The 24,711-nt window shown below is 39.1% G+C and overlaps 1 protein-coding gene across 1 annotated transcript in view; it reads right to left on the reverse strand.

Moving 5' to 3' along the window:
• The window catches only part of NXPH4 (neurexophilin 4), a 146,129-nt gene extending 124,723 nt beyond the window's left edge, over positions 1–21,406 (reverse strand). The window contains exon 1 of the mRNA XM_072134913.1: positions 20,718–21,406. Coding sequence (XP_071991014.1) covers positions 20,718–20,768 — 51 coding nt within the window. The 5' untranslated portion in view covers positions 20,769–21,406. The remainder of the gene's footprint in view (positions 1–20,717) is intronic.
• Positions 21,407–24,711: the final 3,305 nt, after the last annotated feature.

Genomic DNA, 24,711 nt, shown 5'->3' on the forward strand with positions numbered 1-24,711 from the left:
ATTTATCGTATACATCCTAAACCCCCTGTGCCTTTCTCCTTTGGTTTCTTGTAATTGTTTCCAGTTGCAGGTAAACTATCTTATCTGATTATCAATATATTATAAAATTCTTTAGTACTTTATTCAATTTTCCCCAAACATGGAAGTAGATACAGAAAATGTATATGGAACAGGGAGCAGCTGATAAAGGGAAAGTTGTAATATCTGCCTTACACGTATTATGGCAAGAGAAAGCAGGTTTCTTGCTCTGGTATGCAGAGGACTGCTGACAGCCATTGATTTATAATCCACTGATCTTACATTCAAACACCTTTACGTAGAAGTTATTTTAGGATACATGTCCAGAGCCTATTTTTAATATTGTGTAAAGACAGACTCTTAGCACACCTAGATATTGACAGAATCCCACTGATCTGAGGAAGGGGGTGAGGAACCACCCTGAAACGTGTTATCTGGCTGACATCCAATCAATAAGGAAAGCATCTTAGTAGACATCACCGGGATTCAGGAATTGTTGAAAATTATTAACAGAGTTTTAAAGTGTTTAAAGTGGGAGCAACATCATAAAACTGGATTTGTATATCCTTAATATCTACGATGCTCCTTTTCTATTATGTGCTGTGTATTCTCTGACAAACAAATGGTTACAGCACCAAGGTAGTGGTAGAGCCTTCTGGAAGAGAATTTTATCATATACCATATCATATACATGTATCATGTCTGCTGCTGTTATGTTTAGAAACAATAGTGCATCTTATAGGTGAAGTATTATATGTTTTACTAATACAGGCAGTCCCTGGGATACATACAATATAGGGTCTGTAGGTTTGTTCTTAAGTTGAATTTGTATATTTTATCATTGTAATCCCAGACAGAACTCTTTTGGTCTCTGTGACAATTGGATTTTTAAAATGTTGGATTGTCATAAGAATCTTGTAGCCTAGGACTAAAGTACAATAAATTACCAATATCCAGAGGTTCGTTTGTAACTAGGGGTCGTATGTAAGTAGAGTGTTCTTAAGTAGGGGACCGCCTGTATGGATGTTTTTTAGTGTGAATTCAGAGGTCCACATGAAGCAGGCGTGAGCTAGCCACAAAGACGGCAGCTAGCGCACGGCCGACATGGATGTGTATTGTTCACATTTGCCCACAATTATTATTAGTGAGGCAAACTAATGTGTAGCAGGCGCCATATTAATGGAGACCAGAGCACGGTGCACTGTTTAAGGGGCATGCGCCACACTTCAGAAATGTGGCAACCGGTGCGAATCTGCACCAGAACGCCCCTTTAGGTGAAGGGTATTGTGTTGAGGTGTGTATATTGCAGCCACGACACAATACTAGTGCAAGCACTTCACAAATATATGTACAACCAGTTTGCACTGTGTCCTAGCTCTGTAGCCGTTCCGTAAAAGTAGGATCTATTCCTGGCCTGATTTGCAGAGCAGCCGCTTTGCTCGCTATGGAGAAGAGAGGGGTGAGTTGCTATAAACTAAGCCAAAAACATTCTTACACTGAGTCAGATCTACCATTAAGCATAGAGACAATGGTAAATCTGGCGCTGTGTGAGACTATCTAGTCTAGTTTTGAACTTTTCAAACTTTGAGACACTTTTAATAAATCTGCCCCTAACACTAGTTTTCAGCTAGTATTAACCAAGGCCACAAACCTTCAGCATTTTATATAACATGATATCTTTGAGAGATACTAGAAGTACTAATCTACTTTTACTAAAAATGACTCTATGTTATCTGTATATATATATATACACTATACTGCCAGCTTATAAAACGAATAATAACTAAAAATAATATTGGGCTGTACTGTATTAACAACGTCACTGTTGTAGTTTATTAGGGAGATAATGGTTAGCATCTGTATTATTTTAAAGCTAATTTGTATTTTATATTCTGGGCGTAGATTTTTGCCTCTTTATTATACATCATTCATAGTCGTGTAAGTGTTAATTGGATCTGTATTCATTACAAGAGAAATAAAAGAAAATGAGATTTGGCTCTTAATAAGCCTTCTTAGCATTCTATGGCACTATTGTTGCCGTCTGAAGCACCGGTCGGTTTCTCATGTTATTACATCGCGAGAGCCATATATCACTGCCATCACAACAAAAACACCAATTCTAGAACAATATTAAGCCTTAGATATTCTTTAAAGTGCTCTAATAAAACAACTTACACACTAAATGGAGCAGATTTCACTGTTCTGCCATCTGAGATTAAATATTAAAGGAAATCCTTTAATACACTTTCTTAGTGGTAGATTAACCATTAATGCTGCTAGATCCAGTCAGTGTGAAGGGAAATATAGGTGTATTGGGAAGGGTGCTGGTGACCTCCCCTGGAGCACTTGTGAGTTATTACCATAAAGATAAAGTTATTTTTTAAGAATCTAAGCTCCAAATACACAAATATTTCCATTCACCCTGCTAGGATCTAGCAAATGCTGAAGAGGACCTGTCATGTTGACTTGGGACCCTTAAACTAACTACAGGTCCTACTGCGCGGAGTGAAGACAGGGTGTACTACTTTGGTTTTAGGTTTAAGGTTTGGATAAAGTTTAAGTTTTTTTTTTAATCAATCTCCTAAAAACCATAAAGGCCAATTTGGTCCATAAGTACCTGTGGGTGGTTTAGTGTCCCAAAGAGCCCTGACAGGTTCCCTGTAATGGTTAATCCACCACTAAGGAATTGGTACATTTCTTTTAAAGGGACTTTCCAGGCTAAAAATATGGATGATGGATCCTAAGAATAAATTAATAAAGATGATACATAAGATTATAACACCCAGCACCCCACTGATCAGCTGTTCTCAGCTGATACAGAGAATGGAACAGGAATCTTCATTTTAGTAAAGGGGTAAAACAGAGTCACTTCATCTTAGCTTCCATTCAAATAAAGCTGGTCTGCGTTAACGTAGTCTGACCACTACAGTGAAAATGGGGCTGTCTACTTCCTTTTCCATTCTCTCTTTATCAGCCAGTGAAAAGAGCTGATCTTTGAGGTGCTGGACCGCACCAATCTGAAACTCATGAGCTATTCTATATGTTAAAGCAGAATATACCTTCATAATGAATAAACTAAGATTAAGCACAAATATATACTACCTTTGACCAATGGTATAACCATACTTTTCCAAACTTCTGTTGCAGTAGCCAACCTAATATATTATACCAAAGTCCAACACATAAGGTGCATTCGTACTTAGAAAACCTATGTACTGTAATATCTGATGGAGCATGTCACAATTGTTTTCTGGTGAGTTGTTTCCATACAAATAATAAAATCCTCCTTAAAGGGCATCTACCACCAGGATGAAGGCCTGTATGCAAATGAGCCTGAGGGGCTCCAGGCTTCGTAGGTGTTAATGCAGCCTGGAGCCCCTCAGGTTAATTTGCATACATTCTTTCATCCGTGGTATATGTCCTTTAAGCCTTCATCTAAAATTTTCAGCATACAGAGGTAAGGCTACATGCTCTTGAAAGTGGTCTGTTTTCGAGGTGGTCTATGTGCCATCAGTGAGAGGTCTGCTCTTATACCGATGTATGCAAAAAAGACCACCCAAGCCAAGAAACCCAGAGCTGCTCCAATCCCTGCTTGTGTTGATGCTAATTGTGTAGTTCTCTGATATAATGTAACTACAAATACCAAAGTTCTGGCCATTGAAGAGATATAAATTACTGGTGTTTTCACCCACTAATAATCATAATTTTTGTCTTGAAAATAATGTGACCAGTGTCAATGAAGCTTCATCCTCTGTCTAGATCAGTGGTGGCGAACCTATGGCACCGGAGCCAGAGGTGCCACTCAGAGCCTTCTCTTTGGGCACCCAGGCCATCACCAAAGGTCTCCATTCAGGACTCAAGACCTGGATCAAGAAGGTGTGGACAGAGCTTGATTATCTGTAGCCCCTTCTCTGGACCTGTGATTCATCCTGTTAAGGGGACTTTAGAGGGAAACTACAATAATAATACGAATTTCTCCTTCTTTCTCCTATATTGTAGTCCTCAGGCCACCAATACGTTTGAAACCTGTTACTTTAAATTGGCATTTGGCTCCTTGTGAGAAATATGTGGCTTTTGCTTTTAGTTTCGGCACTTGGTCCCTAAAAGGTTCGCCATCACTGGTCTAGATCCAAAGCCTGGATGAAGGTCAGAGGTCATTCATCTTCATATTAGTATGGACCTCAGATGTCTCAGAAGAGCTGATTCTATGTATGCATGGCATATCTTGTGCAACGCGCCAATGCAGTCTAACTTAGGGCTTCCCCTTAGGGCATCATACAAGCTATCCCTTGTATGTTCCCCTTTCACACACAACAAAGGAGACCAATATAATATTACACAGGTGATTCTATGACTGAAGAGTGTATATCACACAGAATAGTGATTCATGGATATAGTCAAATTCTCAGATTATAAAACCTCAATACGTTATAATTTTTCTACCCAGAACGATGTTGATGTGATATGTGATAAATCCCAGCACATATGGCATTAACCCAACAAATGTCTTAGATTTCCATATGGTCTGTCTTATCGTCACACAAATCCCACTGAACAAATAAAGGCGATTTCCAATCCTGACACTTTTATTAGATGGATCTGACTTAAGCTTTGAGTAGAATTGGAGCTTTAGGGAATAATTGTTTGGGAAGAGAAACAACTTGGGGTCATTGTGTAAAAATGAATCAAAATAAATGAAATGTGATATCTTATGAAAATGTTTAGAATCAACAGTGATGCTTAGAAAAGAAATACTAGTGGCCTGAACTCAGTCGATGCATGAATAAAAATAACATAGTACTGTTAAAGTGTTATTACTTAAAGAACATCTACATTCAAAATCCATCATGATAAACCAGAGGCACTCTTATATTTGTTATCCATGCACTACTTCCTTCTAAAATCAACTTTTAAAATCAGGCTAATGAGCCTGAAGGGCTCTGGGGGTGTTAACAGAGCCCCTCAGTGATGGAGATTTACAAGTAGTTAAAATGAGCAAAACATATCTCACTCAACCCCCTGTACTCTCCCTCCTCCCCCTGCCTGTGAAATTTAGCAGTGGCAGGAAGTGCAGGGAGAGTGGAGACCTGCTCTTCTTATTGTAAGAGCCTGTGAAGCAGCACTGAGGGGCTCTGGTACTGCCATCAGAGCCCATCAAGCTCAACAACATAATTTTAAAAGTTGATTTTAGAAGGAACGAGGCCATGGATAACAAATATTACCCCTGTCACAGTGCCTGGTACTATGAGTAAGTTTCTGGTTTATCATGCTGTATTTTTATGGTAGATTTCCTTTAACCATTCCTGTCTGTATGCCCTTTGGACCTCACAGAGGTGGCTTAGGGGGTAGACCAGTCCACTCTGGTAGTAGTGGCCAGTCCACAACTAAAAGAACAACCAGTGGTATAAAGGCTAACCCATGAATATGCTTTGATATCTACCTTTCCAATTGGTTGTATGCTTAGGGTCATTGTACTGCTTTGCAGTTAACCAGTACCCCAGTCTAGAGTCATTTACAGCCTTTAAAAGGTTTTTTAAAACTAAAATACAGAAAATTCACCAATGGAAAGATAACAAAACAAACCTGAAAAATGTAATTCTTACTTTATTAATCGATATGAATATGTAATATATGTACACTGAAAAATACTCTGGTGTGGGACTTCCTCTCTAGATGTGTAACATATAGCTTGAAGTGACTACATACACATCTGTAAAATATCACTCGAAAACAAGAAAAAGGGAGATGTGGAAAAGCCTCAATAATAAGCGCTGGTCTATTGCAAAAGCACAACTAGAACTTTATTTTTATAGCACAGACAAAAATAAAACCACATATAAGCGTAAATTTATGTGTAAATAGTATAGTATGAAAACTAAATTTATACTACCCTAATTCTAAAGGATCATCTAGCCTGTACCTGGCACACAGATGCAAAATAGATGCATACAAGGATGTAACTGTATGGAGCCTATGGGGTAAAAGCTATAAGAATCTCGAGAGACCTAGATCTAATGTCACAGCAACACTGAGGGTGTAGTTTTGCAGCAGGACAACAACCCTAAGCATACAACCAAAGCTACAATGGAATAGCTTACATCAAAGCATGTCTGCAATTACCATTTAACTTGCTAGTCGTTGGGGGGCCCCCCACAGATCACGAGAATGGAGGTCTGTTGTACCCCCGTCGGACCCTTCGTCTCTACCCAAGATGAGTGGAGCAGCCATGGGGTATGGCCGGGCTACCCCGCTCATCTCTATGGTGAAGAAGATTGCAGAGCACCATACTAGGCAATCCCCGCCATGCTCGACCGGTTGCTCGGCCAGCTGCGTTGGAGAGCGACGAGGGGTCAGATGAGGCTACATAATTCAGACCCCTGTTCTCATGATCTGTGGGGATCTAATCACTGAGACTCCCACCAATCAGCAAGTTAGGCCCTATCTTGTTTCGTGGGAAACCGTAGGAAATCTGAGACCCAACCTGAAGAGTGCTACTCACAAGTCTTCTCCAATCTCACACACCAATGGAACATGGGAAGCAAACCACAGGTCTGTTGTTTGCGGTGTGATATAAGCACACCACGTCTGTGTGTGGTTAGGGATAGACTGACAGACATCAAGAGAGATTACACTGTTCTGAGAGGGCCTTGCTTATACAACCATAATAGCTACACCACCAAGAAAGACTATAAATGGTCAATTCTTGATACATAATCCAGTCTGTGGGAATTATCTGCTGGTTGAGATGGTAAAAGTTGTGTTCATGGGGACATCCTATAATAATAAACTATGATTTATTGGAGATTGCTAGGGTTTATTAGCAGGTACAGGTGAAGATTGACTGTAGTCAGGTAAACATGAAGTCAGTCTATTAATTTACTATTGCAGTCCTGTGGATTCCTCTGTAGTGTGAATTTATAGCTGCAGCGACTATATGAAGCGGTGGATATGATTGAGTTTTGATTACAAATTCTGCATTTTATATATTATTCTGCTGCAGCTTATTTGCTTTTGGTTACAGATTTACTGCAAAGGGACTATAAAACTTAAACACAATATTTTATGAGAAGATCAGAAATCATTGTGTATTATTTTTAATAATTAAAAAACTGCTAAATAATCAAGTAACTTTTCTACAAGAGACATCAATTTACTTCTTAGGTAAAGTATTATAGAAAGACAACTTCATGGGTGTTTGAACATGATGCCGTAAAGTGCGGTGTATCTAAGATCTGTGCGCCAGTGGCACACTTGGACATGCTAGGTACAGTAACTGCCTAAAGAAGCGCCTAGTTTACAGCAATCACTATCCGCACAGTAAACAAACTGATATTCATCTAACACAATGCCATATATATTCGGCCATCAAACCATACACCTGAGACATACATTTGGATATGAGTAGCTATGTAGAAATACAGTCACTAGGACTATTGGCATCCATTAGGGGGCATTGACTAGTTTTTCTGTTCCAAATGATAGAATTATTAAAGTGAACCTATTCTAATTGTATAATTGTTATACAACAGCCTAAGGCCTCATTCACATGGCCGCCTGGGGGGACGTATATGCGGCCGCAAATTTGCTATACATAGACGGCAGTGGAGGCCCATGTGTGGCACCCATCCTCAACATACACGGGGAAAAGATAGAGCATGCTCTATCTTTCCCCGTGTCTGTGGCCGTGCATCGCTTTTTTCTACGGAAGGGGGAGGGGTTCAGCACACAGCTGTATGCCTGACCGGCTGCGGCCGGGCGGGTATACGGTTGTATGAATGTACCCAAAAATGACAAACCCAGACATTTTAAAACAGTTAAAACTGTGTAACATAGTACATAAAAATCACATAAGGTTGGATGCAATAATAATCCCCAAATAACACTCTCGGAACCAAATATGATAAATGCGGCCTCATACTAGTATCTATGTAACAACAATAGATAATTGAAGTGAAGTGAAAAGTACAACCTGGTTGTAACACAGGGAACCACTGTAAAAAAGGAAGAGAAAACTACCTAAAGACCAGAAGCAAAACAATACCAAAACTTCAGATGAACGAGGCAAATTTCTACTATCAACAGATACCTCAGTGATACACTGATGTCTACGTGCCTACACATCCCCCACTTTTTTTCACTCCAGGTGCACAAGATAATAGAAAGCTTTGTAATGTATTTTATTGAAGAAATCTGTGTTTCTGTGTCCTTATTTTTCTCCTTCCTTTCTTTTTTTTATCTAAGTAGGTGTTGTAAATCAGATACCTTCTTGTATTTACAGACAGCTAAGAGATGAATGAACCTGATGAAGTGTTTGATGACTTAACTCTCTACAGACAGACCCTGGATAGTCTAATCTCCTGAGAGAGCTCAATCATAGAGGTAAAAAGCCTGCTTCTCCATCTGAAGTAGAAGGACCTCATAAAGCTTTCAGATACACTGCTCACTACTGGAGTAAGAAGCAGAAAAAGGGACAGAGAAGCTGCTTTCCTTAATGAAGTAAGAATGTTCACTATTATGACTTGCCTTATTCATTTAAAAATGTTTCAAATATTTAGTTACACTTTAAGCTTCTTAAATCTACTGCTCTGAATATTCCAAAATGTCACAGGAACCAGAAGATGGATTGCCCATATATACATTTATAAAGAGCTGTACCTTGAGCCGGTTGTAGAGAGTATAATATAACATTATAATATAGGCAGGCAGGGCGGTATCCAGGGCCCAAGTCTTCAGAGGGGCCCATGGTCACCCAAACCACCCAACAAATTTTATACTGAGAAGGACCATTAGCCATGAAATCCTTGTTTATCTGTTTCTGCTCTCAATATACAAATATAGGCAGTCCCTGGGTTACATAATTTATAGGATTATCAATAAAGCCTCATTACAGACACCTTACAGCTGATCATTGCAGTATGGGAATATAGTAAAGCATTCAGAGACCTTCACCAAAGGTCCCAGTGGGCAGAGGGGTCCATCTTTAACTATGGGTCGTCTGTAAGTCAAGTGTCCTTAAGTAGGGGACTGCCTGTACACAAGAAGCTTTGAAGGTCCATCAAAGGGACACATCTTCCATACCCCAATAAGCTTGATTTTAGTACCATAAGTAGGAAGTGAATACTAGACTTGTAGGGGCTATAATATTCATACATCCCAGTCTTAATCCACCCCTGGTGAGCATGGAGCCTTAGAGGTTACTTCCATGGGGACAACATGAGGAGACCAGTACTATAAATAGCACATTATATACCTCATAGTTAGGGGGTCTTTTTTGGCCGGCAGCTCTGTGCTCATGCACCATTGAAGCTGACGATAATATACCTGGTTCAAATACGCATTTGAAGCTAAAGGTGTAACTCAGAGAAAGTTCCATTTATGTCTAAACAACACATTTTCCAGGTTGTAAGTCATACATTATCAGGCATTTTCATATTGTGAGGTGGTCACAAAGACTTCAGTATGCCACACCAGTTCCTCATTTCCAATCATCATAAATGACACTTGTCCTCAAATAAAACCCAACGTAATAGCTTCTGCAGTGCTAACATTTTGTGCAAGTTTTATTACACTATGTTAAATTGTCTCTTCCATATTTCAGGCATGAAATGGTAATTTAGACACCTAAATTTCACCTTCCCCTTTTGCCTATGGGCGTTGCAGGAAAGTGTCGTAGTCCTAGTCTATATAATGCAGCATGAAGACAATCTCATGAGAGACATGGTATTTGGTATTCTGATTATGGTTATTGGAAGTAAAAGTCCTTCTATTTGCTATGTCACCCTGAAGGTTAATGATAATTATGAACATGAGTATGTGTCCGCGCTTAACCAAGGCAAGTGTTAAGTTTGCTCGAAATTGGTTCCTTTGGAAAAACGCGCTTTTAGCCTCACCTTTACACTTTTAAATGAGGCGATACTACATGCACCCTTTTGTGTCCACACATAATTTTGGATGACCCAGCCTACCCCATCAACCTCTGCCTGTTTTGAAAGGAATGGACCTGCTATGACCTGTCATATTGAGCCAAAGAGATAGACCAGTGAGCATGGAAGCAACAGCACAGGAGCACCAGTGAATTGGTGAATTGTGTTTTGTTATTTTAAAGCACTGTACATTTTTCAACAAAACTTTACTGTGGGTAGGCAAATCCATAATTTATTATGATTACCAGTTCCCTTATTACAAAAATGTGAAATTGTTACAGCACCAACTCTAAATAGCCACACATTTGCAACTTTTTGGAACTATCTTTACCAAAACACAAATATCAAAGAAGTAACCCCTCCTGTTCCAAAGATTTAACTTTATTCCTTTTTACGCAGATGATAACTAGCTGGTTACTAGTGATCAGACCATAGAAACCCTGATCAAAAAGTGAGGTCTCGTTTCCTGTTCTGAATGGAGCTATAAGCCAAGAATGTCCACTGTTGAACCATTCTCTTTCTATGGAACTGCTAGAGATATCTGAGTGCAGGATGCTGGCAATCCCATGGAGAATAACTAGAGTAATGATGTGCATTTATGACCTCTCGCTTTATTTATCAACAAGTTACTCCCTATCTTGTGGGTGAGCTTTAATTATAAATCTGCGACCAACCCCTTTAAAACATGCTGACTCAAGAACAACATTAAGAAAGCCTATTTCTTTCAGCCACAATTATTTTAAAAATTGGGTTTGCACACCCCCAGATTCCACATTGGTAGCATCATAGAGAAGTTCTGCTTTGCCATAGATAACAGTTTTTATCGAAAACTGGTGTTGTCTGTTTATGAGTCACTGAGACTCAAATAATAGAGTTGTATCTGATATCATTTCAGGCTCCATTGTGTTATATTGTCTACGTTTGGGATCTTAGAAATTAGGAAAAAATATGGCGCTAAATATGGCATGAAATTATATTTTAAACAGGGTTTTGCTTATTTGTGAAACAGTGCAGAACAGATCCCTCTGCCTGATTCTGCAGATTATTACTTATTCACTCATCCTTAGTTGCTAATTGAAAAACTGCAGTAGAGTCTCTTAAATTCCACAAAGTAAGGGCTCTTTCACGTTGGTTTTTTTTACATATCAATGATTTTTTTACTGAAGCAATTTTGGCTCATGGACGCATACAGATTGGTTTTCTTTTCCTGGCTTGAGTGATTTATCACTAATGCATTACTGACCCATTCTTTTCAATGGGCTTTTTCACACTTCAGTTTCTTTCCGCTGATTCAATATTGTCAGTGAACAAAACAGGAAAGGCTCTAACTTCTTTTCCAACTGACCACTGGAAAAAAAACTTAAGTACATTGAAAAGCTGAAGCCATGAAGAAAAAACTAATCTGTAGAAAAATCAGTGATGTGAAAAACACGCCAGTCTGAGTCCACCCTAAAAGTCACTGGGGAGTATCAGAAGGCACATGAATCTTCCCCTCTCTGCCATATTTTGGGCTTCTGCAAACCCGCATGCTACTTGTGGAGGCAGAGAGTGGACATGGGGCGGACCAGAGCGTAAACAACTGCCACAGACTGCCCGGCGAAGACTATACCAGAAAACTCCACTAGTTCATATCTACTCTGCAGGTCCAAACTGGTGGAGTTTGTGCTGACATTTACTAAGACACAGGAGCCTATAAGTAAATGCGAGTGCAGGATCACCAGTGGGAGGATTCTTCCCACAACTGAGAGTTGTACTAATAGATCTAGTGCTTTATTGCTTAATGAGTTTTCCCAATAAGACAACTACTCAGATTGAACCCTTTCTGTGATCTACTGATCAGTGAATGTCTAACTCTAGGGCTCTTTCACATTGGCGCTGTTTTTCACATCCGTGGTTCACTGATTTCCACAGAGCCATTATTTTTAAGGGGTGTTTTTACATTGGCTTACTTTTTCACTGATCCATGGAAAAAAATTGAAAACATGTGTATTGCTGTTCACAGATGCGGATAATAGAATGTGATAGAAGTCTTTGCATCCACAAAAAAAACTGATGAAACCTAATTTTTTTCACTGATGAGGCTGAGATGTGATGTTTGCAGTTTTGTGTATGCAGAGACACAACGGAGACAAAACGCAACGGATGTGTAACAGAAGCGGAGCACACAAGCCAATGTGAAATCACCCTTAGAAGAAGCTGCTACAGGTCGTAGCTTTTTGATGTTTGATGACGCCTACTGTTACATAAATATAGAATTACATCCCAGCCATCAAAATAACTGGACCAGAAGCAAGAATACTTGAAGCTTTGATGAAATACAAAATCTATTCCAGGGTCTTCAACTGTTATGTGTCCTTTGTAGTAGCAGACCCCAACCTTTTTTCCTTCAGGAAACTGTATGGAGCACAGAAATTTTGTGGCAAATTTAGGTGGAGATTGCATGGTCGGGGGTTGTCCTTTGGGGGAAATGCAGACTGCAAAATCAAGAGAGGCTTAAGACTGCTATGGGCCCTGGGTTGTATGAATACTTTAGCCCCTACAAGTCTGGACTTTCTAAATATGGTACTAGAACCAAGCTTACTTTCTATCTGCGGTTTCAGGACCTCAGGAAGACCTTCAAAGATTCTGAAATGTATTTTACGTACATGTGTATTAAGAGCAGGGACAGATGTATGAGGATTTCATGGGTAAAGGTCCTTCTCAGTATAAAATTTGGCAGGTGGCTTAGGTGGCTTATTGGGGAATGGAAGATGTGTCCCTTCTGCCTGCTTTTAATCAGTGGTTTCAGGACCTTTGGATTACCTTCAAAGCTTCTTGTGTATTTGTGTATTCAGAGCAAAGACAGATAAATGAGGATTTCATGGCTAAGGGTCCTTCTCAGTATAAAATTTGTTGGGTGGTTTGGGTGACATGGGCCCACTAGAAGGCTTGGGCCCTGGGCTACCACCCAAACCGCCTGTATTATAATCCACCACTGTGCAAAATAGTACCAGGCCATCTGTAACAATTATTACTATGTCTATGGAATTCTCTGTAAGTGCTATTTCACGCACAGCATGACCAGCTTGTTATCACGGACGTTCAGAGTCCTGTGTCGCGTCATAACTACATTGTAGAAACAGGATTTCCTTGCATCATAGATTGATATGATGCAAGGAATTATTTTACTACAGAATGGTCAGCCTATGACACAGGACTCTGAATGGTCCATGATCAAGGGCTGATGATGGTGTTTGTGAAATATCCCTAAGCACTCAGTCCTGGAAATGAGGCACAGACTGAAGTAGTACTTTTTACAAATGGCCAGTACTAAATGATCCTTGTAGCAAAAAAGTGCAAACCCTGCCAGATACCACCAGCAAAGAGGCTCTTTTGGTCTCTGGTAAGTGGGGTCTATGGTTCTGTTTAATGTATGCACCAGGAACTTTCTCAGCGTATACAGTAAACTAATAGAAAAATGTTGTTCTTCTATGACATCTATATGGCATATTGTAGGGGCATCTTCAAGAAACAACTCCTCTTAATGCTTTGTAATATTTGGACCCTCAATACAATAAATGAAAGTCTCTTTTACAATACTTTTATTTACACTGCATTTAAATATTGTTCTCCTCTCCTACATGTCGTGAACACTATTATAATGTATTCCATAAAACCCTATAAAACACAAGAATAGCTGTAGGACACTGCACCTACTTATAGTATTGAGTCCTGCAGGGATATTAATGCTCGGTGATTCAGAATGGTTCTGACACTCAACATATACACTATAGTGATAATGTATTAAAATACAATACCCTGTAATACTTTTCAAAGAGCAGGTCACAGATATCCAGCAGAGTATATGACTACAGGCATCTGTAATGGCATTGCATGCTAGACGCCGTACAATACAAATAAAAATATCACAAATTATAATGCGCCATGCAGAGCGGAGTGCACATAGCGTTTATTGCAGTTTATGGCAATGTAGGAGCGTTATATTAGCATTACCCCCCACTTCTTTTTATAGATTCTTGAATGCAACGTTATTGTCTCATAATAATCAGAAGACTTACACCGCCCCACAGGGGTGCAGGTGAAACCCCTGGTGAGACCCTTGTACCCTACCTCCAGGACACTCAATGCACTACACACAGGTAGGCTGTGTACAGCATGATAAGCAGCTTTACCCTCCAAATAATAAACCTGGTCAATTATTTAACAAACTCCCCCATTTATGATAATACACACACATTAGGGGCTGGAGCTAGGCAGTGGGGTACAGTTTCAGGAATTGGCAGACAGGTATAGGTAGTATTTGCATGAATTCATTTTACCGGTGGCACCTGAACATCTGATACTGATAAAGTAAAATATCAGTATTGTATTCTGCAAGAGAAGGAACCATAACTGTGTACATCCTGGACCTTCTGGCTCATGGACGGCCACCTACCAAAGCAGAAAGACGGCAGAAGCACTTTAGATTGTCAGACCCTGTGCCACATTTATCACACAAAGTCCAACAGAAATGTGTCACAAGTTAAAGGTGCATCAAAAAAGAGTTGTGCAGGGGGCACCAGATTCATGCAGAACGGGTGCCACAACTCACGAATCTGGCGCCCCCTGCACACTACACAGGCAAACTGCACATAAATGATAAATGTGGGCCATAGTGTATTGAAATGTGTACACCAAAGAATTGATATTGTTTGTGTAAATGTATCAATTCCTTATGGTTTTCTAGATCTCTGCTTGTTGTCATTGAACAGGAAGCTTCATTGTTTACTTCCTGTGGATAGCTGCTCTCTGTGCACCTGTGTGACATCACATGACCAGGGATGTTTTTTATTCACAGGAAGGAACCCAGGAGAAATTGATACAGAAAGTATATTGGAAAGCTGTACATTTTCATTACACATACATATAAATACAATATCAATTATCTGTTGAAAGTGGACATCCCCTCTAAAGACCTTTTTCTCGAGCCTCAACTAATGCAAAGAGTTGGGGTTAATAGAGGTTGTGAAAGTTAATCTTTAATTGTCTTTAAGAGTGGAACATATTGATATATGTTATTATATTATTTTTATACTTTTGTTGGGAATTCACCATATTTGAAGTAGATGTGTACTTGGCATAGCCTCCATGCACAGCCCTGTATACTATCTATACTGGAAATACAAAATGAATGTGGATCCCAGTAACTATTCACAGTGATAAATGAAACCAGATCTATTGTTTGACCAGTTTGGTTGCAGAAGGTTGCATGACACGACACACATTCTCTGTCTTCTTTATAGAGTGTATTTTAGAGCGGTTACAACAGCTGGATATTAATAACATCAACGACTGACTGTGGGGGGCTATTCCCAAAACCCTTATATCACAGGAATAACCACACAGTCAAGGCATTTCAGAGTAATATAATGCTGACTCTCCAGGCAGCACAATATGGTGGTAGCCCCACAACAGCGGCAGCCCTTATTACATTACTGTCTCAATAAGATTACGGTGTGTACAGAACAAGTACCGGATACTCACAGCATACAAACTAAGTTGTAGAGTCAGGGCACAGTATGTAACGTGAACATGCTGAGTCCCCAGTTCTCCGACATTGCACAACATCATCTGAGCTTCCTGCTCAACATACAAATGATATTACCTGTCACATTCATCTTACAGATGTCACCTTCAAGACTGCCCAATGGCTCCCCCAATAATATATAATCCTAGCAAACCTCCTAAAACATACTAATAATGTAAAAACATAAAGAAATATTGCATTATTATCTTAGTTAAGTTTAGAAACAAACAGGAAGAAACGGTGAAACTTCTCTATACATCGTGTTGTGGGTTTCCATAGCGTTAAAGGTTAATTTAGTGAGTTTTCTTAGTTATTAGTGTCCAAAGACAAACATAAATGAATATTTCCCATAATAAGCCAGCCGAGGTATTAGGTTCATCTCAAATGAAGTCTCAATTCACATCCTACTTTGCATCTTGCTTGGGTGTACATATGTACCTACAGTATGTCTTTATATGCAGTACATATCATATCAATGGATGTTTATAGGATTGCAAGGTTGCAACTCTAAAAAGAAGCTGACAAAATGTAAGTCAAAATTCTATCTCTGCCCCTAACCACTCCCCCATTGAAAAACAGATGAAAAAAAACATAGCTTCTAGATAACAAGGTAGACAACAGATATGTCTCTTTGGATGTTATTTTCAGTGTTTTGTAAAAGTACTTATCACCTTTTAATTCATCAAAATTATAAATTATTTTGGGACATATTCCAAATTTTGCCGATATATGGATCTCGACCCCAATATGGAGGAAAAAGATAGGAATTCAGCACAACTATAAATACCATATAGATATAATCTTGACGCATGTCAGTCTTTATTCATAACATTAACCCCAATATGGGCTGCATGACACTTTAATACTCCCAAATATAAATATTCCTTTCGATCACTGTAATTCATAGACCATTTCAATACATTAAAAAAACATTCTATGGAGCTTGTGTACAAAGTGTAGTTTTACTCCTTTCAGTATCTACAGTGTAGGACCACTTCCATTCATGTCTGTCCTGTCTCCAATAGAAGATCAAACCCATCAGTATCAACCATGTCAATACTAAAGGACCACACCCATCAGTGTCTATCCCGTCACCATTAATGGACCACAACAATCAGTGTCTATACTGTCACCACTAGAAGATTACATTCATCAACGTTTGCCTTGTGAACCTATAGGACTACATTCACCACTTTCTATCCTGTAGGACCACATCGATTGGGGTATACGCTGTCACCAATAGAAGATCACACCCATCGGTTTCTACCCTGTCACCAATATATTATCTTATCTATCAGTCTCTTTCCTCTCACCTATATAGGACCAATTCCATCAGTGTCTTCTACATGGTCACCACTAGAAGATCACACCCATCAGTGTCTTCTCAGTCATCAATAGTAAATCGCAACAATCAGTAACTACTCTATCACTACCAGAAGATCACATCCAACAGTATCTGCCATCAGAAGATAATGGCCATCTATAGAACCACTATATGATCACATGAATGACTATATATTTTTTCCCGTTATCACATGCTATAGAGCGTACCCCATCAACACTAAAGGATCATGTCCATCAGTGTCTGCTCCAGCAACATTATAGGATCAAACCCATCATTCTTTTCCTGGTATCACACCCATTAGTGTGTACCCCATCTCCCATCTCCACTAAAGGATTGTGTCCATCAGTGTCTAACCTAGCACTACGATAGGATCAAAACCATCGGTCTTATCCCGCTCACCGCCATAAAAACACATCAATCAGAGAATAGTCTGGTACCACAATAGCAGCACAGCCTAGATTGTCTATCCTGGCACCACTACTGGATTATACCCATCAAAGACTTCCTTTTAACTATAACCTGATGAGACCTGAGCACTGTATAATTTACATTTAAGTACAATAAACGAGTCATTTGAAGAACATTTTAAGGTGTTCACATGGTTTTAAGACTTTCTTCTAGATTATTCCCTGCATTGCTACATTTTCAAGAAAGGAGTCAATTCCTACTAGAGTCCACGCACTGTATTCTGTACTAAAATACATGGGACTTCTACTGTTTGTTCAATTTCCTTCTTATATTTTAAGGCCTCATCAAAATATTTTCTCTAATTTAAAAACATCTGAAAAAAATGCATTCTACACATCCATTGTCTTTCTTCTCCGCAAGTTTCATGGTGTGTTCAAACATTATCCATTGGTACCAAGTATTTCTACATTTTTCCCGTGCCTGGGGTTTCGGCACACTTGTTTAGATGTATAATTGCCAATGAAATACTTGACTGAAAACAAAAATGTTACCCAAATCACTGTTACACAGTAAAGAGTTAATAAAGATAATAATACTGGGGTAAAGCTATACGTCCTGCATACCTGCCTCTAAAATACATGTAAAAAAAACCCATAAGTCTCTTAAATAACTCATGACTATACGATTTATTATTTTGCACTTAGCTGTTAAACCATCATTTTTGCCCCCAAAAAATAACAATATTTTAAATCAGATTCTTGCTTCTCTTTGTACAGCTCACGTCACACAATCATTTCATAAACGGGAAGCAAAATTCTGACCAAAAAACTACAATGACCAAGAAATCAACTTTTATCTATCGTCCATGTGGAAAATTTTTGCTTAACTGTTCCATGGTACATACATATATTTATACATATATATATATATATATATATATATATATATATATATATATATATATATGTATAAATAAAGTATTAATAGCATCATGTATGAAGAGCTGAGCATGTATGATAACCAAAAGCATATATGATGGTCAACAACACAAATGGAGGACGCAAAGTACATGAGGAACTGGCGCAATATGACACATATGGACTTACAGTAACAAGTTAATAACCAGCAGGCATTGCTGATGCAGAACCAGACCTGGATTCACTGATAAGCTGCATTCACATCAATGAAATGAAATGATAAAGTATATTGCATTTTACCAGTCAAAAAAACTGTCTGGCACAAAAGTCGCCGTACAATAAAATCTAGAAAACCAGTTACCCGCTGATTCAGATAGTAAAGAATGACCCCAAGAGCTGACAATCTATATGGATGGATATGCCGCCCATCCAGACACATTATAATGAGCATTAAGATTACACAGTTCACGATAGTCTTCCCTAGAGGGAATAACACCATCTCTAACCTGTGGATATAAGACAATAGATCCATAGAAAAGTAATGGCCGTTAATGATGTAGTGTGCCTATTATTACAATACAATCCAACCATGTAGCAGGAGAAGACAGCGTGTGCGCAGGCTATGAGAAATCTGATTAATTTATAATTTATGTTCACCGAGAATATAAATTATTTTCATGATAGTTACACTGATGCCGCTCCTGCAATGAGGGCTGATTTAATATGAGAGCAGCGATACTAACCCAGCTCTGCTCAGTGTCTAATGCACCTTTATTGCTGGGAATAGCAGGCGCTCTGACTTTTTTTTACTTTACAATAAATGATAAAAGTTTTCTTATGCTATTGATCTGAATGAAGATGAGAACATATAGAAACTTCTATTGTATGGTGTACTCTATATAACAAGTGCCTATACGTATTTATGCTTATATCTCATCCAATTATAGCCAAATTCCGACGGACTCCGAATATCCAGCTGTGCGTGCAGTTAACCCCCTCTATTCACTGGAGTTTAGATGCTGAAATATGGAGAACTACTTGTTGGGCATCTTTGCCGTAAAGCAATGTCATGTAAAAATGCATGTTATAATTTTTAAGAACTGGTCTTTATATGTCAGGGAATAATAAGCCAAAAGCAGGTACCTGCTCAGCAATATCTCAGCATCTATTGAGTATGACTTTTGGAGGAGGGGAGTTTTGAGATGACCTATACCCACTCCTACCTGGTTTTAATGTGTAGACTATATTATGCTAATCTACTAACAATAAAATCTCAATAACCTTGACAACAGCTCAGCTAATGGTCACTCCACAGCGTTCACAACAAATTTCCTGTGACACAATGAGCCCTGGATACAAAGGCACCTTTTATCCAATATCCAGTCTCCAGTCATTTGTGCCCCGTGGGCCTATAAGTGTTTGATCTACAGTATTTTTATGCTAAGAAGTTAATACCTCTCCTATTAGCATTCATGTCCATGTGCAGGTGGCACCCTGTTACTGTGAATAATTCACTCATTATAATAGGACGCAGGGTATAGTCTTAACTCTTTATTCCCCAGGGTGCACCGATAACTTTTAACACACATTTCCTTGATTCGCCACTATATAAGATTTGTATACATTGAATGGAATGATCTCTTATGATAATTCCTAAATTAGTAATAGATATATTACTCTGCAGTATAAGCTTCTGCAATGTCCCTCTAGGACAGGAGACCCGAAGCTTCTGTATCTTGTAAGTCACATTGTTTTTAATAAAAGCGACAGTATTACGCGTAATCATCTGCATGTGAAATTTGTATGACCCAATGCTACAAAATAACAAAAAAAAAAAGAAGGCAAATTAATCCATTCACAGCTGGCAATGCAATGTGTCAATTCAAGGGTTAATACAAGTATGAGTAGAAGCCACCACAATAATATATACACATATGTAAATGTCTCTGTAGGTTCGGATGAAATGGGGATCACAGGTTGCACATTTTCCTGGACTTTCTGCCTGTAGGGGATCATTGTAGACAGACTTCAGGGAGAACCTACTTGTAATTGTAGAGTCACAGAGGACTGGAGATAAAAGACATAAGTTGTAGTGTTATTTTCCAGGGCACCAGGTATGGGCACTACAGGGAGTTAAAGAGGGCATCCTATAAATACACTCACATGCCCAGCAGGGTGTGCAGGCTCAGCAGAGTAGTCACAAGCTAGTTGGATATTACTCTAAACTAACAAACAAGTAGTACAGCAGATTCCATGCCAATAAACCTGAGCTCATGTACCCTGAGCTCAGTGTTTAGTCTCAGATGGAGAAGCTGCAGCCCACACACTGAAGACTTCCAGGCAGGAGGCTGCATCCCACACCTACTTCTTTCCTGCTTTTTTACTCCCAGTTTTCTTCTCAAACAAGTTTTTTAGCTGTAACATCTTTTCATGCATTCAGAAAAACAAGGTGATCACAGCCTGTCTCCCACTCTCCTCCATTAACCCTACTACTGCTGCATCTCGCAGCACTTTCTCCACCACCACCTGGTCCTCCTTACCTTAAGAATCCACTGACAGAAGAAAGCAAAAGCCAAGCAGAGGAGATCCATTCTTGTCCTAGGGACCGGCTCCCCACTTAGTGAAAAGATGCAATTGGGGTCTTCCTAGCTCAGGGAGCAGTGACCTGTCCAGAGTGTCTTTATTGTCGGATCTAGAGCAGGGATGAAACCTTCCCCCATTGAATCAGCCACTTCTGTCTATAGTGAAGGTGAGAAGGTGACAGTGAGAAGGTGGGGTGCTGGAGTTTTGGGAAGGTAACAAGGGAAGTATGAGATTCTCCACTTGCTTTGAGGTTGTGGAAGTGTGATGTGTTACAGGAGAAAGTCCATAGAACGAGTTTCAAGGTCCATTGCCACCCCCAGCCCCTCCAGTGGTGAGCAGGAGAGACCCCCTCCTTCCATCATTTCATATTCCTCCAATCCTCCTCTGCCTGGCACAGGCTTATCCTAGCCCCTTGTTCCTCCCATCTCTGTATTGTCTGAGAAGTACATTCCCTGCTCTCTCTCCTACCTGGAGCAGCTATAGGGATAGATCTGGGATGTATGGCTGTGACACTGTATAAGAAGATCCCTGGGGTGTCCTCTTCTCTGACCCCATGCGCATGGAGCACCATATGTGTGATGGGTATATACATGTGTGCCCCAGAATAAAGGATTGGCATTGAAATAGTTTAGCCACAGGCTGTGCTCTAGTGAATGAAGTTCTGCTGCCATCTCTCATTGCCTGTTGCATTAGCAGCAATCCCTTTGTGTCAAGCCACCACATTAACCATACTATCTGCACATTAGGAAAGTAATAGCATAGAAATAAGTTTAGCTCCAGGCATGAATCATATCGATCTTCAAACCAATCTGTTCATTCCTGATACAAGTGCAATGTTATGTGTCAGATGAATGAATCACAGAAGCCTGCAATGCTGGATAATGTGTATCAGAGGACATCCAGCTGTCTGCATAGCCAGGGCACCCTCCTGTCCCTACAGGGGATGGACTATCTGGATTATGACACAAGAAGCAAATCTTCATCTCTTGCAGAGTCTGTTGTCCATTGGTTTGATTACAAAGACTCCAGAAAGTAATGAGGTTTATTCTCCCTCCAGGAAAGAAGAAGAATCTACAGAGTCTCGGTTCTGCTGATCCCTGGAATAATATTTTGGATGCAATTCCCTTATCCCCATGCAGGGCAGTGGGGATAAATGAATGTGACTCTCTCAGCTCAGACCAATTACATTGCACCGCACCTTCTGCATAATAAATCCAGGATTGCACAATGCTCATGTTATTATCCAGAAAGAAGCCTTGTCTGTGCTCAGGACATTACAGCCTCCTGATGAATACACATCTCAAGTAATTATCAAGGCAAATGAGTCAATTCACCTCCCATGAAAGAGTCAGCACCAGAGACAAGGAATAATATTAGTGGATCTATTGTATCCTTGTTATCCCTCTGATCACATTGTCATTGATTTGAAAGCTTTTCTCTGCTCCAGACCCTGATGTTAATGGCCACAAAATGAAAATATTATAGATTGTTAACACGTCAGGATCTGATCTGCCATCCTGTACAAGTAATAGGATATCAGCCATGTGCTGCTGAACATTACACTTATAGGACATTAGTCCTGTAATGAATTGTAGCTAAGGGTATAACCATAGACCTTTTATTGGGATTACAGTGACCTTGTACAGATTAGCATTGGATATATAGATTATAGACACATTATATAGAGTGACAAAGAATATGTGTTATACAGACACCTTGACAGAACAGATACTTAATAGACAAACTACACAGATTGACATTATATGCATATTGTAAGCATACATTGTATAATGTATGTGTAAACTAGTATATTATCACTATACTCATAATCGCTGGCTATAATAATAATAATAATTCCTTTATTTATATAGCACAGTTAGATTATGCAGCGCTACATAGAGTTTGCCAAATCAGTCCCTGTCCCCAATGGGGCTCACACACTAAGCACTATATGCAATATAATCATTGTAATCACTATACACAGACTAATGTGTTACACACAGAAGGGAAGTATATATATATATATATATATATATATATATATATATATATATATATATAGCGTTACCTTACACAGACGGGCACCTAATATACATTATATTTATCTAGACAACATTTTAGATAAGTACAGTTCCCTTTCACTGACTTGACTTGGATAAACCTTTGCACCTCCCATACTGAGACTGGGAATGCTACACTTTAACCCTAGGTAGTCTGGTACTGAATCATAAACCAGGCTGTGGAGCCTGTATACATTACAAGCATAGAAGCTTATACACATTAAGAGTAAGACTTTAAAAATGTATACATTAAAAATGTACACATAAAAACCAGAGGGCAACAGATCATGTGAAAATATATTATTTGTGTCATTCCCAAAACTTATGGCCTTGACTGTATACCAGTAATGTATACAACTAGTGTAATTCTTTATAAGGTAGTATATATCTGTAATATAGAGAATTACACTGGATCATGTATACATTACAGGTATACTACCTTGTAGAGACTGATGCTGGTTGTATAAGCTGCAGGTATGCTAACATATAGAAGTACACCGTAGGTATACATTACAGGTATACTACCTTTAAAAAAATTATGCTGGGTGTATACATTACAGGTATAGTACCTTATAGAGAATAATGCTGGATGTATGCATTACAAGTATAGTACCTTAAATAGAATTACATTGGAAGTATATATTACAGGTATACTATCTATAGAGAATGACGCTTGGTGTATACATTACAGGTATACTAACTTATATAGAATCACACTGGATGTATATACTACAGGTATTCTCACTTATATAGAATTACACTGGTTGTATACATTACAGGTATGGTACCTGATATATAATTACACTGGAAGTATATATTACATGTATACTAACTTATATAGAATGACACTGGATGTATATATTATATGTATAGTAACTTATATAGAATGACACTGGATGTATATATTATATGTATACTAACTTATATAGAATGACACTGGATGTATATATTATATGTATACTAACTTATATAGAATTACACTGGATGTATACAATACAGGTATGATGCTTGATATAGAATGACACTGAATGTATACATTACAAGTATGGTACCTTACAGAGAATGACACTGGATGTATACATTACAGGTATGGTACCTTACAGAGATCTGGATGCATAACAGCTGAAGCACCTTACACAGACTTACATAAGAAACTGGCGATGAATAAATAAATGACTCGTTTTTCTAAGGCTTTTTCGTTAAATGCTGCAAGTGTATTTATTATTAATGAAGAAGTGACGAGATGGAAGTGTCTCCTGCATATAATGTATTATCATCCGCTCTCTCCGTAGCAGCCAGCACCATGGACAGTGAATCTCAGCATCTCCTCCCAGCTGCACATAGCCAGCAGAGGGTAGACTGTCAGCAGTATACAGCACAGCGTATGCCTGGATGGACCGAGTGCCGGAATAGAATATTTTACACTGACAGATGATGCATTGAAGTCAACACTTTAGATAGATACAGATTAAGTCCACGCTACAAACAAAAATAGAAATTGTCTATTCTAACTTTTGCAGAATAGCCTCTATAGGGCAGATTTATCAGGACTTGTACTCTAGCTTTCTGGCATACAAGCCTTGAAATAGTCACAATGCCTGGTGCACGGCCAAATGGGTGTGAAGGGGCATGGAGGGGGTCATGCTTGGTGCCCAAAGCAGTGCAGGAACCACCTATAGCCTGCAAGTGACCAAGTGCAGGGGGGGGGGGGGCATAAGATCCCTACATAAAATCCTACATAAACAGACTATATCAACTAAGTGATAATAATATTATTACCTGTCTGCAAAACGAATGGTTTTTCTGGAGATCGGAGAGCTACACTGAACCCTAATCCCACGCCTCATTTCCGTAGTTATAACATGTAGTGTTACACATTTGGACCTCCATC

Source organism: Engystomops pustulosus, chromosome 2, assembly GCF_040894005.1.
Source record: "Engystomops pustulosus chromosome 2, aEngPut4.maternal, whole genome shotgun sequence".
Taxonomy (NCBI): domain Eukaryota; kingdom Metazoa; phylum Chordata; class Amphibia; order Anura; family Leptodactylidae; genus Engystomops; species Engystomops pustulosus.